General features: G+C 30.9%; 2 protein-coding genes across 2 annotated transcripts; one reads left to right on the top strand and one right to left on the bottom strand.

Annotated features, from left to right (window-relative positions):
• Positions 1 to 4888: 4888 nt before the first annotated feature.
• Positions 4889 to 8266, top strand: LOC131600172 (terpene synthase 10-like). The gene is made up of 7 exons (XM_058872372.1): positions 4889 to 5175; positions 5301 to 5559; positions 5647 to 6022; positions 6108 to 6326; positions 6575 to 6713; positions 6834 to 7082; positions 7844 to 8266. Exons 1-7 carry the CDS (start codon positions 4936 to 4938, stop codon positions 8147 to 8149), a joined length of 1788 nt encoding a protein of 595 aa, XP_058728355.1. The 5' UTR covers positions 4889 to 4935; the 3' UTR covers positions 8150 to 8266.
• A 4834-nt stretch (positions 8267 to 13100) lies between these two features.
• Positions 13101 to 19207, bottom strand: LOC131600171 (benzyl alcohol O-benzoyltransferase-like). Its single transcript, XM_058872371.1, has 3 exons — positions 18616 to 19207; positions 18267 to 18542; positions 13101 to 13811 (listed from the first exon to the last, which is right to left on the bottom strand). Exons 1-3 carry the CDS (start codon positions 19051 to 19053, stop codon positions 13164 to 13166), a joined length of 1362 nt encoding a protein of 453 aa, XP_058728354.1. The 5' UTR covers positions 19054 to 19207; the 3' UTR covers positions 13101 to 13163.
• Between the last annotated feature and the right edge of the window lie 284 nt (positions 19208 to 19491).

Raw genomic sequence — 19491 nt, 5'->3', positions numbered from 1 at the left:
CTGACACGGGCCATGTCAGCCAACACGGGCACCCGTGTCAGACTTCTGTTATCTTAAAAGTTGATTTTTTTGTCTCAGGCCTCCTGACACGGGTGACCGTGTCAAGTAACACGGCCCGCGTCAGCCCTTAATATTAGAATTTGGCTTTGAGTTCTTCATCAAAGCTGTAGCCCTTTTCGTTAGCGAAATTTTGCCACCGGAACCGCGTCATTCCGAGTAAGATTGGTGTAGCAGTACTGCATTTGAAGCAAAGTGCTGTTAGATTGGTAATATTCTGTGTGTATCTTATTTAGTAGAAGCAATGCATACGGAGCCATATTTTTGTAAATGCAAGAGTATTCACATTAAATTACTACATAGGAAAATTACAGTCTCAATTTAATTAATTAATTTTTTTTAAATTTCGAAATAAACTACCTGCGGATTTACCTGCGGAAATTGTTTCTTGCGGATTTACCTGCGTATTTTAGTTCCTGCGGATTTACCTGCGGATTTTCAATTACCCTCAAAGGTTTTAGCTGGGAGCCAAAATCCGCAGAAAAAACCGCAGGAAACATGTTTCTTGTGGATTTTAAGCTAAAATCCGCAGGTAAATCCGCAGAAAAACAAAGTATTTCTAGTAGTGTGGTATGCACATATTTTTCAAAATATAATAAGAATAAATGAAAAAAATACAATATTATTGAATCAAAAGTATTATTTTTAAGGTGATAATAAATCAGTGTCTATAATTATTTTCTTATATAAAAATATTTAAATTAACAATTTATTTTTTCTGTTTATAAAATAATATATATTATTATTTTTTTATATTATTTATAAAAATATTTGAATCAATAATAAATTTAGTCCCGTTTATTAAAATAATCTTGTCTAAAAATATTTGAATTAGTAATAAATTTTTTTACCCATAGAAAAATATTTAGATCAATAATATAATTTTAAATATATATATATATATATATATATATATATATATATATATATATATATATATATATATATATATATATATATATATATATTTTAGTCATTTAAAGATATTAGTAGAGATCTTAAGTATTCAAATAAATTTATTTTTTAATACTTAAAAAATCATATTTAAAATTTGTAGTATTAGTGAAATCAAAAATATAGTTTGACATAAAAAGAAATCATAAATATAGAGATTCAATTTTAGTGATATCATAAATTATAATTGTATAAATATTGTTATAATTTTATAAATCTATTATAATAATAATAATTGTTAATTTGTGTTTATGTTATAATAATGCCCATTTATTAGTGTTTAAGTTTTGTAATCGATTTATTGTTTAAAAGATATCGTATTAGAAGTCATATTAGACAATTGTTTATAAGATCAATACTTAATATTTATAAATATGATCTTTTATATATATATATATATATATATATATATATATATATATATATATATATATATATATATATATATATATATATATATATATATATATATATATATATATATATATATATATATATATGAACCATTGGATTTTAAAATAAATGGTGGAGATTATGGGTGGATCTTTTTTTTTTCTCTCCTACATCATTTATTTCAAAATGTAGGAGAGAAAAAAAAGATTCACCCATAATCTCCACCATTTATTTTAAAATCCAATGGTTCAGATTCATTCTCACATTCTCATATAAATATGACATTCTCATATATATATATATATATATATATATATATATATATATATATATATATATATATATATATATATATATATATATAATTCAATTGATTACAACTAGGGGTGAGAATAGGTTAGACCGAGTCAAGCCTGAGTCTGATATGTCAAAAATTACAAAGCCTAAATCTGGCTTGTGGCCTATCAAAGGCTTATTTTTAGACTTAAGTCCGGCCTTTTCGAAGGCCTGTTTGGCCCAAGAGCCTACATAAAAGCCTATTTTATTTGAGCATTTGTAAATAAGAAATTTAACTAATGTTTAAATAGACTCACAAATTAAAAGATCAACAAGACTAAATGTTTATTTGTGTTGACTTATTCAAGTTTACTTATTAACATAATTTTTTTGATAATATTTGTTTGAGAGAACTTAAGAAAACAACATATGACATTGTTCATAAAGTTTTTGCAATTAATTCTCATTTGTTCATCAAAATGATTAAGTTTGATTTTTGTATATTAATTCAAAGTATGAATATAATATAATATAATAATAATAATTAAATTATTCACATATATTGAGCTAAATAAGCTTTTAAAATAGCCTAGACTTATTTAAATAAAAAAGCCTAGCCTTTTTTATGACACCGTGACCTAGTCTTTTTTAATTAAATAGACTTTTAAAAAGGCATAGGCCTTTTTTATTTGAATAGAAAGTCTGGTCAGACCTGAACCCGTATAGTTTAGACCGTAGGTCCCGATTAGTTGGTCTGACCTATTTCCACTCCTAATTATAACAAATCTGTGTAAAATTAAATATAGGACTGTTTATTTCGAATACTTCCAAAGTTAGAAATGTGTTTGAAAAGGTTGAAAAATACATTAAATGAAAATGACCAAAACTATATATTCTTATTTATTTATCAACACACATAATTAATGGATTTTATTTGATTTCGTAAATATGAACATAAGGAAGAAAGTAGAAAAACGTAATTGTCCGATGGTTACAAATTTGACTTGACTCACAACAAATATTTGATAGATAATTAGACTAATATCATATTTTTTAACTAATTTATATATTAATTAAAAAAATAGAATTTTGTTATTAAATATTATTAATAATTTTTTTTATGTAAAATACCATTTTAAAATTTTATTATAAAATATTATTGATAAAAATAACATATTTGTCTTTGTTGGATTAAAATGACATGTTGGTTGGCTTCCTTTACATCATTTCTTCCTTTTCAAAGAAATTTTAGGGAGATACAAACATAACACGTTACCATATACAAAATCAATTATAATTTTTGTGTTAATTAAAAAATAAAAATAAAATTGTCTCTCTCCTCTATTATCATCACCATCTCATGATTCTTATTCAAAATTAAATTAAATTTTAAATAAATAGTAATTTTCTCTCTACTTATTGACTGTTCCTATATATATATATATATATATATATATATATATATATATATATATATATATATATATATATATATATATATATATATATATAGGTTCTTTTCCATGCAAATATCTTTTTAGATTTAAACTAAAAAAATATCAAATTTTAATTTTGCATTATATTATAAAAAAATTTATTACAGTGATTATAACAATACAATTAATATTTTGATTTAGATAATAAAATTAATATTTTAATTCTTTTTCTTCTTTTTGCCACCTTTATAGTCCGGTTTGATATATATATATATATATATATATATATATATATATATATATATATATATATATATATATATATATATATATATATATATATATATATATATATATATATATATATATATATATATATATATATATATATATATATATGGGTAATGCTAACTTGTGCCCCAAGGGCACAAGTTAATAATCCCATAAATAGAAATTTTGTATTAAAAATAATAATAAAATCATTAATTATAAACTTGTATTAAATGCATTACACAATTTCCAAGAAAATTTTACTATATTTATCTCTTAAAAATAAATTAAAGAATAAATTAGCAGATGTCGATATTGTTATTACTGTTTTCTATATTAAAGAATAAATTATAGTTAATTAACACCGCGACAACTGCGATCAATGATGTGACACTTATATCGACTATAATTGTAGAAACTTTTACGCGACTGCGACCGTTTTTCTAAACTCAAATATATAATATTGTAACATGTTAGAGGTGTTCAAAACCAAACCAACCCAATAGAAAACCTCAAACTAAATTAAACCAAACCAAAATCGCAAAAAACCGCATTTGGTTTGGATTTGTTTGGGTCATCTTTTAACAAAACCGCATGGTTCGATTTGATTTGCGGTTTATATTTTGCAAACCGAACAAAACCGAATCAAACCGCATTATGTTACAACCTAAATTTTACTTAACTCATATTCAAACCAAACCTAAACCTATCATACATTAGCCTTATGACTACGAACAACTTTCTCATCGTTAGGCTTATGATTTTAATTTATGTCTTCTCAAATCTCTCCTAGAATTATCGCGTCATCTTCCCCACATACATCTTACCTCTTCTTCCCGAATCTTCACTATCTTATATTCTTTCGTTTTCACCTTCTCATTTTTATGTAAATGTTCTCTTTTTCAATTTCGTTTTTATCGCACGTCTTCTTCTATAATCTCTCATCTCTTATGATATTTATCTTTCATCTTCACTAATCTCTCATCTCTTCTATTTTTTTTGTTTCACTATAATATTTTTGATATTGTTTTATGTTATTATTTTATGTTTATTATTTCACTTTTGTCTAATCTAATTTATACATATTAAATGAGAATTTGTCGTTTAAATATGATGAATTTTGTTGTTATTTGATAGTGTATGCATGACTAAATATAAAGTTATGATGTCATCTATATGTGTATGTATGACTAAATAAAATATTTATAAAAATCAAACCGAACCAAATCGCATTGGTTTGGTTTGGATTGGTTCGACTTTTTTCTAAAACCCAACCAAACTAAATCAAACCGTACGTCTTTTTCTCTTGCAGTTCAGATAACTTTTAGTGTCAAAACCGCATAAATCGCACCGCGAACACCCCTATAACATGTTATCACATGTTATCGTTGTTTTTACTCTTCTTTCTATTTTGTTGGCTGGATTTTTGTTTCTTCTGCTTTTGTTTTAAAATATTATTATGTTTTTGTTCCCCGATACCTTATATAAAGCGTCCGATATACTACAACATTTCTCAACAAAGTAAACATTGTATTTTCATTTCTAGCTAATGGCTTTGCCCATATTTTCTTCTCCCTCATTTACATTTAACAAAACCTTTTCTCCCAAAAATGGGTCATTATCTCTAGCAATAAAGAACTCCAATTTCACTCTTCCAATTCATTGCAAGGCAACATCTCATGAAGTTGCAAATGATCATCAAAATGAAGCAATTCCTAGACGATCTTTTACATACCAACCTTCAGTTTGGAGCAATGATTATATCCAATCATTAAATAGTGAATATAAGTTATGATTATTTAATACTTAATTTTACTTTTTTTTTTTTAATAAAACATCCATGCATTTACTATCATTGTATGTTTACTATGAAAAATGCTAACAATTTATAGTTAATTAATTAAATTTCTGCAGGAAGAAATTTATGCTGAGAAATCTAGAGTGTTAAGAGAAGAAGTAAGGATGATGTTCAACAAAATTGAAAATGAGGTTGATCAAATGGAGTTTATTGATGTAATCCAAAGGCTTGGAGTGGCTTACCATTTCAAGAATGAAATAAAAAACATATTGGACACTATTTACAACAACCAAACATCCAATTTGAAGAAGAATTTACATGCCACAGCTCTCAAGTTTAGACTCTTGAGACAACATCGTTATGATATATCTACAGGTTAATTAATATTGTAATTTAAAAGAAAATATTCATATTATGATATAAATTTGTATATTAATTTTTAAGTATAATTTTTTGTTGCAGATGTTTTTGATTGCTTTCAAGATGAAATTTGTGATTTTAAGAAAAATCAATTAGCAGATGTTGAGGGAATGTTATCAATGTATGAAGCTTCATTTCATTCATTTGAAGATGAAACTACATTAGATGAAGCAAGAGATTTCACATCAAAGTTTCTCAAAGAATTTTTGAATCAAAATGGAGATAGTCATATGTCACTTCAAATAAGTCATGCTTTGGAGCTTCCATTACATTGGAGAGTTTCTCGATGGGAGGCTCGTTGTTTCATCAATATATACGAAAAACAACAAAATAAGAATGATGTTTTACTTGAGTTTGCTAAATTGGATTTCAACATTCTTCAAAGCATCTACCAAGAAGAACTAAAGTATACCTCTAGGTAACAACACTTCATTCTCATTGTACTTCTATATAGACCGAATACATCGATTTACTAATGTTTAAATTTTTTACTATTTTTTAAGATGGTGGAAAAACACTGAAATTGAAGAAAAGTTGAGATTTGCTAGGGATAGAACTGTTGAGAACTTTGTTTGGAATGTGGCAATGAGTTTCAATCCAGAATTTGAATATTTTCGGAAAGTGTTGACAAAGGTTAACACTTTAATTACCATAATTGATGATGTTTACGATGTGTATGGAACTTTGGAAGAACTAGAGCTCTTCACAGAAGCAATTGACAGGTAATAATATGAGTTTAATAGAGATGCACCAATATTTTGTATGAATAGACTGTTATCTAAATAAAAATATATTATTTTGTCATGTTATATAAGAAATTTAAAATTTTAATCTGACGTGATGGAATATTTAATCGTTATTGATCGACAATTGAAATACTTTTTTTCTTCTATAATATTCCAAATTTCTTAGTTTTTTTTAATAATATTTTTCTTGAATAACTATTAATATTATGTTTGTTTTATTTTAGATGGGATCTAAATTCCATGGATTCTCTACCACACTACATGAAAATATGCTATCATACGCTGGATGACTTTGTCAATGAAGTTGAATTTGAAATATTGAACAAGACTGGGTACTCTATCATCCCATACCTAAAAAAAGCAGTAAGAAATGTTTTTTATTTTTTTACTTTTTTTTATTCAAATTTTTAAACTTTATTATCCCTCTTAATTATATATATTTGGTATAAGATTTTATGCATATGATATAATTATGTTTAATAGTGGACAGATCTATGTAAAGCATACTTAATTGAAGCAAAGTGGTATCATAGTGGATATACTCCAACCTTTGAGGAATACATAGAGAATGCATGGATATCTATAAGTGCACCTCTTATGCTTATTCATGCTTACATTTCGATTCCAAATTCATTCAAAATAGAAGATTTGTATCATTTAGAAGAAAACTCCAACATAATTCGATATTCAGCAATGATCTTACGACTTGCTAATGACCTCGGAACATCTAAAGTATGTTGTCAATTTTAATTTTATTTTTAATATTTTTGAACATAGTATTTTAATTTTCACCCTTTATAAATTTTAGCTTCTTTAGTTTATTTGTTTTATACTTTTTTTAGTCAATAGAGTTCTTGCCTTTTAAAATAAATATATATGGTTTTACTATTATCTTTTTACATTAACCCTTTAAGTTGAAAAACCTTTATCAAAATATTTGGTTATTTATTGATTCGAGATAAGAAATCATTTTTAATGTTTAGAAGTTGAAAATTAGTTTGTTTTTACCGATAGGGTTTCAAAAGATATGGTTTTAGTATTTGAAGAGGTAGTACTTGTGTCCTGAGCTTAAAAGGTTTACAACTATTTTGTAAAACTAAAACATAATAGGTATTTTAAGAAAGTATAGGTATTTGAGAGGTAAACTCTTAGGTATCTATTAATTTTGGTTAGGTTTTTGTATTTTTAGACCAAATTTATTTAAATCTATAATTTTTTAAAAAAGAAATTATGGAAAAGTCACATGGCATTAGATTATTGAATAATAGATAGGTATCCAACTAAACTCTAGGAATATCGAAGTGTTTACATTTAAGAATTTAAGAAAATGATAAAGAGATGTGGAAACTAAATGGTAAGAACTGAAAAATGAAAAGAAAGAATTTCACTCTAAAAATTATTGAAAATAAAAGTTTTACACCATTTATACAAAGTAAAAATATAGTCAAATCTTGAATTTTTCACTAACAGTTTTTTTCTTTTCTATTTTGAAGCGTGAAACTGAAATAGGTGATATTCCAAAATCAATACAATGTTATGTGAACGAAACTGGTGCTTCTGAAATAGAGGCTCGTGAGCATGTAAAGTCTATGATATATACAATTTGGAAGAAGATGAATAAAGAAGAATGCAATTCTCCTTTCTCTAAAAGTTTCATAGATATTGCGATAAATCTCGGTAGAATGGCATTATTCATGTACCAGCATGGAGATGGTCATTCCATTCAAGATTCGGAAATTCAGAATCGTATCCAATTATTAATTTGGAAGCCCATTCCTATTATATCTAAAGAATATTAATGGTTAAACTATAGCTTGTGTGCGCTTTTGGCCATCTCAATAGCCATCCAATTTTAAAATTTATATGTAATATGTTTTAAATTTAAATGATGAATAAATTGCAACTTTTACTCATTACATTTGTGTGTGAGAGAATTTGTTGGATTTAATCTTCTACTTAGAAAGATATGGGGCTTATTAGAGTGGAAATAGTCCTACAGATCTCCTGAGTGGAAATAGCAACGACATATGGGGATTATTAGAGTTAAAGGTCTTTATAAATAGAGACCCAAACCCCATGGATGCTAATAAAATCAATCTATTCCCTTGCTTCTTGTTGGCATACATCCTTATATTGGCATCACATTATATTTCATAGATACACCTCCCTCTTTCAAAGAAGAAGTCATATGATAAGTAGATGTGGCGATGGAAACAATGCATCCAGTGACCAAAACATCACATGATCATGTGATCATTCCTACAATATCATAAAAGAACATTGATATCAGTATTGGAGTCGGATAGTAGATTCCACAAACCTCTAAGATCATCAGTGTGGTGATAATTGTTAAAGATGGTTGGACCTAACTCAAGCCTATAAAATCGGTTTGTAAGGTGAGAATTGCCCCACTTATAAGCACATGTTTAGCTTATAAGCACATGTTTAGGCCATATATTGTCCAATGTGGGACTCTTAACACCCCCCCTCACGCCCAGGACTAGACAATTGGAGCGTGAAAATAAATGGTGGGTGGCCCGATAGCAGAAACCATAACAGGTGGTCCATCGGATCTTAAAACGAGGCTCTTGATACCATCTTAAAAAATGTGGCTGGACCTAACTCAACCCTACAAAATCGACTTGTAAGGTGAGGATTTCCCCTACTTATAAGCACATGTTTGGACCATATATTGTCTGATGTGAGACTCTTAACAATAATAATAAGTAAAGCTTTACCGAAATTCCCACGAGGAGAACATGTCCATTAGAATCTCACCTCCCATAATGATAGAACCATATACAGAGACTCACCATCTCAGATACATGCGTATGGAGAATGAGTCCCACCTCTCAATGCTCTTCATACTATAACAAATAACGTTTTTTATGACGAAACTTTCTCCTCAGCCAGAAAAAAAGAGGTATCATGCAAACACGTTCCCTCAATTTCTAATAAAACCAAGGGTTAACACAAATCAGGACACACTTCGAATCCCACTTAAGTATATTTATATTTTTATTTGTTTATAACTGAATACTAAATCATCTAACCCTTCAGTTCCTTGAAAACTGAGGGATAACATAATCACATTTTACTATAAAAGCACCCATTAAACAAATTTTACCCTAATTCTAACTTATATGTTGCTGCTCGAAACTAGTAAGCATCATCCTTTGAAATGGATTGCAAGACAGAAAAAATCTTCAATGTTCTTCTACCCTTAAACAAAACATTTTTCTGGCCTTGCAATCTATCTCACATAATGATGTTGATGTTCTATTTTTGGAACAAATCTCTGTTAAAGAGTGTTGTAAAAGTTTCCAATGATAGATTACAAATGAACAAAATCACTTATGGCTCTAGTTTAAACAAAGAAGGTTGTTTAACAAAGATATATGCTACAAATTCTGGAATTGCAACGATGATGATGAATCTCGGTTTTTTTAATATTCTGTGTAAATAATTTAATGTTTAAAAAATTAGATATCATTCACCTTGGCTTTATTCTAAAACCAAGGGGCTTACTTATTTTATTTTATTTGTCTATTGAAAATATAAAATATATTTGCCCTCGTTTTTTTTAAAACCGAGGGAATATGTTACACCGCTACAAAAACAAATCTCTATCCTACATTCATAAAGGAACACTCAAGATATTGCTCAAGATATTTGCTTAAAATAATGAAATCTTGGAACTTAAAGATGCTTGGAAAAGTTCTCTATGATGGATTGCAAGTGCAGAAAAAACACTTTTCAAATATGGAATAGATAATTTCTTACTTGGGATAGATAGCTCGATAAAAGTTGATTGCATGCAGGCCATAGAACTTTAAAATCATGAGCACAAAATCTATCCAACAAGATCTCGATTAGAGCAAATATTTGTTGTTCTCCAAGAATAGCAACTACTATGATAACGCTGCATTTGTCGTAATAAGCTAATTTAATATTCTGTGTAAACAATGTAATGTTAAAAAAAACTTATACACCTTTTACCTCGATTTTTGTCAGAAAACGAGGGGATAATTTGAACATGATAATTGAGAATAATGATCACCGTTCTTAAACAAATATGTTTCGTCCATACAGGAGATTTTTTCTCACTTCAAAAAACACTATTTTTTTTAATAAAACAGTTTCTCATGTCAATCCTTCTATTTCTTTTATAAGTCTTTTTCACTCGGGGTTTTCTTAACGATGAAGAGTGAAAAGATTCATTTGAGAGTTGTGTTATACTAGTATTGCACAATAATTTTTTTCTCAGGAGCATAGTTCTTGTGTGATTTTTTGTAATTGATTTGAAGGTTGCATGCTAAACTTGTGAAAAGCTTAATATAAGGTTGTAGAGATGAACATTGATAAAAGCTTTAGTTATTTTTGAAAGGTTTTTTGGGTTTCTCCTATGGAAAAGCTCAAGTTTTGAAAGATTGTTAGATTCGATCTTATCTAAAAGCTCAAGTTCATTATATTGGAAATTTCAAGAAAACAATTCTTAGGGACTATAGTTGGTCGTGTAGTTTAAGGATAGACTAGGATAATCTCTTGTTCTAATATAAATAATGTTAAATCAATCGTTTTTGCAAAAAAGTTTTTAAAATCTATTTATCATAGTTCCTCCCCCATCTTGTGTTTGAATTTGCTTGTTTAACACAACATGCCTCATCAGATTCATGCATAAAAATGAGAAGTCTCTTAGATGTTTCATGTACATTTCAGGGCCTCAGGTTTTCGTGTGAATTTTGATAAAAGTTCTCTCATATGGGTTAATTATGATCAGATTTTCTTAGATCTTGCTTGTGATTTTCTCCACTGTAAGAAAAAGTCTATTCCTTTTGAGTACCTTGGGATCCCGGGTTGTGCCAATCCTTGGCTTGTTTCTACGTGGGAACCTCTAGTTAATATCTTATTTAGAAGGCTCCTTTTGTGGAAGTATGGGCATGTCTCCCTGAAAGTGAGAGTGATCCTCCTTAACTTTATTCTTAATTCCATTCTTATCTTATTCCTTTCATTCTTGAAGATACTTATCATGGTTTGGAAGAAGATAGTGAAGATTCATAGGAGGTTTCTTTGGGGAGGTGTGAAAGGGGAGTCTAAGTTTGTTTGGGTCAAGTGGATGGATGCTTGTAAGCCTAAGAAGCTTGTGGGCCTTGGTGTTCGTGACCTTCGGTTGGTCAACTGGGCCCTTTGGGTAGGTGGAGGTAGCGCCTGATTTTAGGGGCTTCTGGTGTTTGGCGTGAAATTCTTACAGCCAGATATGATTGTCTCCTATCGGCCTCGCCTTGATGGAAAGGTATTTCTCTGTTGGGTGCTAAAGTTGATAGCACTTCTGACTAGTTTACGGAGGGCCTCTCATTAAAATTTGGTTATGGTTTCCTTACATCCTTCTAGGAGGACATTTGGGATGGGAATTATTCCCCTTCATCTTAGATTTCCTTGACCTTTTTCGTTTTTTTTTCCTTGCCTCCAACTCTGTGGGGGAGGTTGGAAGATGGGAGAGGGATAGGTGGACTTGGAACCTCAAGTGAAGGAGATCCTTTCTTTTGAGAGTGACGTGTTAAGGTGGCGTGAGTCGAGCGATTGTGCTTATTATGTTTCCTTTGCTTACTCATGTCTCGTACCCAAGGAGTTCCCCCCACAGAGTAACATGTCTATCTTGTTGATTTAGTTCTTCCATCTATTTTGCGTAGCTGGGACTCCTCTAAAATTATAGTTTTCTCTTGGCATCTTCTTGAGGATTGCATTCTGACTAGAGTTAACTTACTAAAGAGGGGAGTTCTTTGGTCCTCTGGGACCATTTCCTGTCCCCTCAGCTCGGTGTCTAAAGAGTCATCGTCTCATCTCTTTTTGACCTGTGAGGTTGCTTCCTCAGCTTGATATAGGATTTTTAGGTGGTTAGGGGTGGTGTGTTGTTTTGCATAGATATATCTTGATTCTTTTCCAATTGTTTGTCGCTTCAAGTTGTTGTTCTAGGTATAGAGGGGGATTGCGGATGATTTGGCATGCAGTGGTTTGGTCAATTTGGAAAATCTCGGAATGGTATAGTTTTTTCTGGTTCTTCAGTGACACCTAAAGAGGTGGAAAACATGAGCACTATTTTGACTTGAAAATGGTATCTTGGTAGGTATGTGGGGAACTCATGTACCTTCTTGGTTAGATTGGAGAATCCTATTCCGTTTCTGAGACAATAACAATTTTGAATGGCTCAACTTCTTTCATCGTAATTCTTTAATTTATTCAAATTATTCTTAAATGAATGTTACAATTAAGTGTACAACTATGTTCTGTTATTAAGTGCACTATTAATATTGTTGTATTAAGTTTGTAATGCATTTTTGAAATATTTGTTTTATTAAATTGTGAATATATGATTGGGTACTATGAAATTTAATTTCATACTATTAATTTACTTAATAAATGATTCAACAATAGGTTTAACCAACTAAACTCATTGAACCGTAAGTTGAAAGTTTTATCGGTTCGACCTCCGGTCTAATTTTTAAAACATTGCATACAACACATAGAAAATTCCTTTGTGAGAATTATGCTATAAAAAGATTCATAAATATTTGTTAAATATTTTTTTAAATGATCAAGTAATATCTTAATAGCGAGGGGCAAAGTACCCTAATCAACAGACACAAGAAGTGTCAGAGCAGCAAAACATAGCAAACAGGCTAACAAAGAAACAAAGTGAACAAAACAAAAAACAAAGAGAAAGAACTACGACAATCAGCCAACAACAGCAAAAACAAGTAGAAGGTAAAGACATCCCAACAACTAATCACACACCAAACCAACATTAGTCAAAGACTACAACAACGATTTAATGATACGAGATGTTGAATCACCCTTAATAACACTATCTAACTCTTGAACAAACCTCTCCATGGCATGAGCTGGCAAATGAAGCGGTAAAACCAAACCATTCTCTCCTTTACCGTTTTTAAATGGTAAGTAGTAACTAACAATGCCAGGAAATGAACTATCTTTAGCTGGTCCACCATAAACAGGTTTCCCCCAACCAAAATCAACATCTTTAATTCCAGCATGTGTAATATTGGATACTCCAAACAATCCCCTCAGGGAAAGACTAGGTCGACCTTTGATAACCATTAAGTCGGCTAAAGAATGGATATACTCTTTGGTGACATTAGCTTTTGATTTCTGAATTAAATTCAATGCATACTCCAATGGATTTTCAATTAATTTTCTTGCTGATGTCACTGCAACAGAATACACAATAACATTACCATAGTAACCATTTGGTAGTTTTAGGTTAAACAATCTGCTACGTGCATTGACTACGCTCATCATACGAACTTCTTCGTCTGAATCCGATTGTAACGCTATTGTACGACAACGCCAAACAAATGCGGTGATGATTTCAAATTTGGTGTACTGGTGTATCATGTTGGTCGGAAGGAGAGAGTGAATTTTGGCTACCTCGGCCGGACCAAACACTACAAAAAAAACTGCATTTAGCCAGGTGAAATTCACCCTGCAAAAGCAAAAATCACCTTGCAACGCTGTAATTGCGAGGTGACCTATTCACCCAGCAAAAACGTTAGTCGCAAATAATTGCAAGAGGATTAACACCCCGCAACTTTGCCAGGTGGTATTCACCCCGCAACATTGCCAGGTATAAAACACCCCGCAAACACGCTTTCCAAGACTTTCAGCGAACTTCGTTCTTTGTGTCAGTTTCGTTCAGAGCAGGTAAGTCAGAGAAGTGTTAAGAGACTTGCGGGGTGAATTTCACCTAGCAATATTTGAATATTCAAAAACTTGCAGGGTGAAATTCACCTGGCAAATATTTTAAAATACCATGTAACATGCACTACGCAAAATTTAACGTGGATAATAAAAAAAAATATTTATATTATTCTAAATATTAATTTCAATATTTAAAATAATATAAATATAATAAATAATTTAAATTCAATAAAAATATGTATTTATAGTATTCTAAATATTAAAATTAATATTTAGAATAATATAAATATAATAAATAATTTAAATTCAAAAAAACTTAAAAATGCAAGTTTATAATTAATTCTTATTATTTAAATTCATACTTAATATAAAGAAATTTATAATTAATCCAAAATATTTAAATTCAAAATAATAATCACTGAGGATCTGGAATGTCTTCGTTATTTTCGTTTACTTCATCATTCTCGTCTACCACTCCCTGGTTACCAACCGCTCCAAATCCACCACCACCACCATATTGTTGTTGAAATAGTTGTTGCATTTGTTGCATTTGTTGTTGCATTTGTTGTTGTATTTGTTGTTGCACTTGTTGTTGAATTTGTTGTTGTGTAAGCATTATTTGCTCTTGTGAAAGTCTCAATGCTTCCTCCAACTCCGTTTGTTTTTTTCTCAATATTTCATTTTCACGTGCTGCTTCACTCTGAGCTAGTTGTCTAATTGTTTCAGTTATTTCAGGGGTTAATGTTGGAGGACATGAAGACCCTTCTCCGTCTGCAATTCTCCTAAATAAAGAACACCTATCCCCTTTTTTGTAGTTGCCAGCTAAAGGTCCAGTAGCATAAATTTTTCCATTTCTATTCTTTCCCTTACTTGCTTTCAACCACAAATGTTGATCAATAGCTGGATCAAGAGGATGTCGCCCCCGTCGACCACCTAACTCAGGATGTTTAGCTAAAAGTTCCGCCTTCAATCTTTGGTACTCCGCCTACACATACGTAAATAAATTAAATAAAATAAAAAATAGTAATAGAAAATAACATTTATGTTCAGTATGCAAAAACAAAAACAATATCTACCAAACTGTCTCAAAATCTAGCATAGACAAAGAACTCTTAAGAATCCTTTAACATATATCTCTTATAATTTTCTTACTACAATCCAGTCTTTGCAAGCAAATGTCACTGAAAAGAGGTATTTATGGAAATACATTATATACACTGCCATTGTAAAACTATTAGGTGTGACTCGGAAAAAGACAGTGTGTTAACCCTTATTCATACCAATTCTAAGCACTCAATTATGATTAAACATAAGATAACTAAACCAATGTTTGAAATTGCAGTGGAGAAGGTGCATACAGGCTGAAGCAAGAATATACACTAAAGTATTCAAATATTGATCTATGATTTTCTAAGAAATTCTCTAGAGATTCTAAAGCATCCTAATCAATTTGATCAAGTCAATTCATAGCTACAGAAACTGCACATATAGTATAGCCTGAACAAGAGAATGATGAAATGAGCTTTTGTTTAGCTACACACTTGTTTAGCAAATGAGCTTTTGTTTGGCAACACACTTGCTTAAAAGTAGCAGCAACTTCAACAGGTAAATTTAATTAGCATAGAACATTCCTAGGGTAAGAAAGAAAAGCATGTTTCTAAATGAACTAATCAATGAATTAATCCAGGCTAAGGTATTACAGAGGTTACCAAACACGTCATAATTGTTAACTTAAGGGACTACATTTGTTGTACTGCAATGGCTATCATAATTCACCTTCCATTATTGCTATTAGAGAAAAATTAACTTCATGCAGTTAAGGTTGCAATGCATTCATATAAGTGGGGTATCAGGGACCAAATTCAAAGCTTACATGCAAGAATATAACTACAAATAAATCAAACAATGGGTAGAAATCCTCAAAACATAACTACTAATAAATGACTAAACTATGTCGATCAAACAACACACAACATAAAACACCATATTTTAGTCAGAGCATCCTTATTTAAACAACTAGAAAAATCCATTTCATAAGCAACACTAAAAATCATCAAACATCAATAAACAAAAACAAAACACAAACCTTTTTAGACAAATTATGAATTTCTGCTGCTCCACTTCTCGTTGAAGAACTCCTAGAAGGTACAGATTTTGTTGGAGCTTCTTCTGTCAATACTTCAACACCCTCCTACAAAAAAATGCAATTTTTATTTTCCCATCAGCTTCAATCTAGGATCTATAATTTGATGAGGTAGATTTTTATGAGAAGATTCGTACACAATAATAGTAATTTGATTTAACCGATTTTAAGTTTATCAAAGTGTCTCCCCTAATACGATTTCACATTATTTGTATCTAACCAATCCCCTTCCAGTCCCTTCTAAGTTCTAACTAATCTAGTAATTGAGTAACTAACAAAACAGTTGTCCTTATTCTGCACTAATTATAGATCCTAAAGTAATAAAGTGAAAAATCATTGGTAGGATCTAAATATGATGTAATTGAATAACCTTGTACTCCAATATATAGTACTTCATTAGGTCAAGTACTAGTTTAATGATAGGTGAACTCTTTAGTTAGTTAGTTTGATGTACGATCAGGCTGTATTGTATGTGTAAATAAAAGGAAGAACATTAAAGAGGGCATCTTGTTATTTGAAAGAGTTAAGGCCTTTGACCAGGGAGGTGAAGGTTCGCAACTCACTATAACAGTGTTTTTTGTTCACCCTATTTCTGTCTAATATATTTCAGTTTATAACTGTATCAATTAGTATCAAACTCTTCTCTTGGAGCTGTGGGGATTGGTCTTGAAAATGATTCCAACATTTGATGAAAGGAGGTTTATTGGGGCCTGATCAAGATAGGGCTATAATTTGGGGCTAGGGGTGTATCAGAGGTGATAAAGTTACCGTAAGTTGTGACACTAAAAAAATGTTATGGACGAATAATTTAAAAGGAGAAGCTTGATTAATTCTAATGGCTTGTGTTTAGACTCGTTCCTAATCCTAAGAGTGGTATCAGGTATCAGGTATGGTATCAGGTATGATGAGAAACCGAATAAAAATTGAAGAGAAACCGAATAACTGAGTCAGAAGAACTGATAAAATGAAACCCTATAAAGAATTTCAATATATAATGTTAATAATAGTACCTTGCTTATTTTCCCATCAGCTTCAATTGAATTGGAGAACTTCTTAGAAAGCTCTGTTAATGCTTGAACCAGAAATGTGATTAGAAAACCCTAAAATAGATGAGTTCAAATAAGTGAAATCAAACAAACCCTAAAATTAAGTGAAGTAACTTACATTAATTTGTGTATTGCTTTGAAATTGAGAAGTTGTTGTTGAGCGAAGGCGGTGATAGACAAATCCAACCAGGCAATACAAGTTGTTTTGATGTGTTGATTTGCAGAAAAATGGAACTAAAGATAATGATTTTTAGGGAAAAAGAGAGAGAGAGAGACTGAGAAAAACGGAACACAGTGGTGTTGGGGGTGAAGACGGCGGTGCTGTTGAGGTGAAGACGCAGTGCTGTTGAGGTGAAGACGCGGTGCTGTTGGTTTTTTGGGCGTGGGAATGTGGAAAATTTTAGGGTGAAGACGGTGACAGTGAGTGTGGGAAACGAAAATGAAAATGTATTATTGAAAAATGTTTGCGAGGTGCTAATAACCTCGCAACCTACCATCATTAATTTCCATATTTATTTTCCCCCCAATTTTATTAGAAAACTTGCGTAGTGCAATCCACCCCGCAACCTATGTGTCCGAGAATTACATTGTACCATCATTAATTGCCAGTTTTATTTTTTTCCAAATTTTTTTATAAAAACTTGCGGAGTGGACGTTACCCCGCAACCCATAAAGGCCTTGAAAGTTGCGGGGTGTTTTGCACAACAGAACTTTTGTGTCAGTAAAATCTGCAAAAGGTCACCTGCCACCCTGACTTTTTAATAAATGCAATATTTGATTTTCTAATAATTTTTTTAAAACATTGTTGCGAGGTGATTAACACCCTGCAACGTTTTTTCCCAAAATTTCAAACCTCCCTCCCTCCGTTGCGAGATGAAAATACACTTATATATATATTTTTTTACAAAACTGGTTTGAGAGGTGGTTTGCACCCCGCAACTACAATAATTTGCGAGGTGTATGTCACCTGGCAAACTCACCCAGCTAATCAGCAATTTTCTTGTAGTGAAAGAAGAAAGTGCGTCGGACCATGTTGTCTAATAAGGATAAGATTATGGTTTTGTTGTTACCAGGTTCCTGTTCAATTTCAGGATGAATACATGTCACTCTTGGTGGGTCTCTTGCGCTTAGAAGCTCTCGGCACCACACCGGTGAGATTGAAGGTTCATTCATCCCGCGAGATATATCAGCCAAGGCATTCAGGAACTGAACTATACCTGATCCATCACTCATTGTATGGTTCATACGAAGAGCTAAGATGAAACCACCACACTTGAGGCGTGTTACCTACACATAATTACAATTCAAGTATCTGAATATTGTATGATTAAGCAAAAATTAAAAAAGAACAATTCTAAACCTGAATAAGCAACAATGGAGCGTTAAGGACGTTTGAAGAACCTGGAACATCATAAAGAAGCTCATCCAAGCAAGGAAATGGAGGAAGAAAAACATCACCGAAATCTTTAAGAGTAACATCAGCATCAGCTTCAATAAACAAAACACCTTCTCCAGTACAATCAACCATAAGTTTTCTACCAGCTCCTTCTCTCAATCTACCTGCAAATGGATAATAAAACACAAGTGTTTTTGCAAGTGCTTTTCTAATAACATCAACCGGATCTTTTCCTGTCATTATGGGTTCGTACTTGTAAAATTGTATACCAGGAATATGGAAACGTAATATATCATGGTCGTCAATGTCTGAGAGTAATTTTATTTCACGAGGTGTGGGTTTGGATGGAGTAACTAATTCAGGGGCACGTCTCTTCACTGTGAATAAAAGAGATTGAGCCATGATTAAATTGGTTTTAGATGGTATGATATATGCAAGTATTGAAAGTGGAGATGGTGTTTATATATAACATAATAGAAATGGATTTTAAAATTGAAATTTTTAGTCTTTAACATGTGTTGATTTTGTTTATAATTATTTTCCAATGAAGTCATTTCCTAAAAATATTCCTAATAATAGCTTTAAAAACAATATAGATAGATATGCAACAAATATTGGAAGTGGAACTATCAGGGAAATCCATGAGATCCTTGGGCATATTATTTAAATTGCAGATGGCAATCCTTGAGGGTTTTTTTTTTTAATAGACAATTGAATTAATAAAGGAGTATAAGTGGTACTCGAACCTATTACAACGAGGGAAACATCCTACAACTCAAAACAAGAGAGGGGTAGAATATTTCAAGTGTCTAAATTACAATTATCCCTTAACGAATAACA

This window comes from Vicia villosa, linkage group LG4, assembly GCF_029867415.1.
Source record: "Vicia villosa cultivar HV-30 ecotype Madison, WI linkage group LG4, Vvil1.0, whole genome shotgun sequence".
Classification (NCBI taxonomy): Eukaryota; Viridiplantae; Streptophyta; class Magnoliopsida; order Fabales; family Fabaceae; genus Vicia; species Vicia villosa.
Note: the sequence above shows the minus strand (reverse complement) of the source record. Positions and strands in the feature narration are given on the sequence as shown.

Coding starts and splice junctions, on each gene's coding strand:
- LOC131600171 (XM_058872371.1), bottom strand. CDS start 19,053: ATGGCTCAATCTCTTTTATTCACAGTGAAGAGACGTGCCCCTGAATTA. Junction 18,543..18,615: donor CTCCATTGTTGCTTATTCAG/GTTTAGAATTGT, acceptor AATTATGTGTAG/GTAACACGCCTCAAGTGTGG. Junction 13,812..18,266: donor TGGTCCGACGCACTTTCTTC/TTTCACTACAAG, acceptor TTTTTTGTAGTG/TTTGGTCCGGCCGAGGTAGC.
- LOC131600172 (XM_058872372.1), top strand. CDS start 4,936: ATGGCTTTGCCCATATTTTCTTCTCCCTCATTTACATTTAACAAAACC. Junction 5,176..5,300: donor CATTAAATAGTGAATATAAG/TTATGATTATTT, acceptor AAATTTCTGCAG/GAAGAAATTTATGCTGAGAA. Junction 6,714..6,833: donor TCCCATACCTAAAAAAAGCA/GTAAGAAATGTT, acceptor TATGTTTAATAG/TGGACAGATCTATGTAAAGC.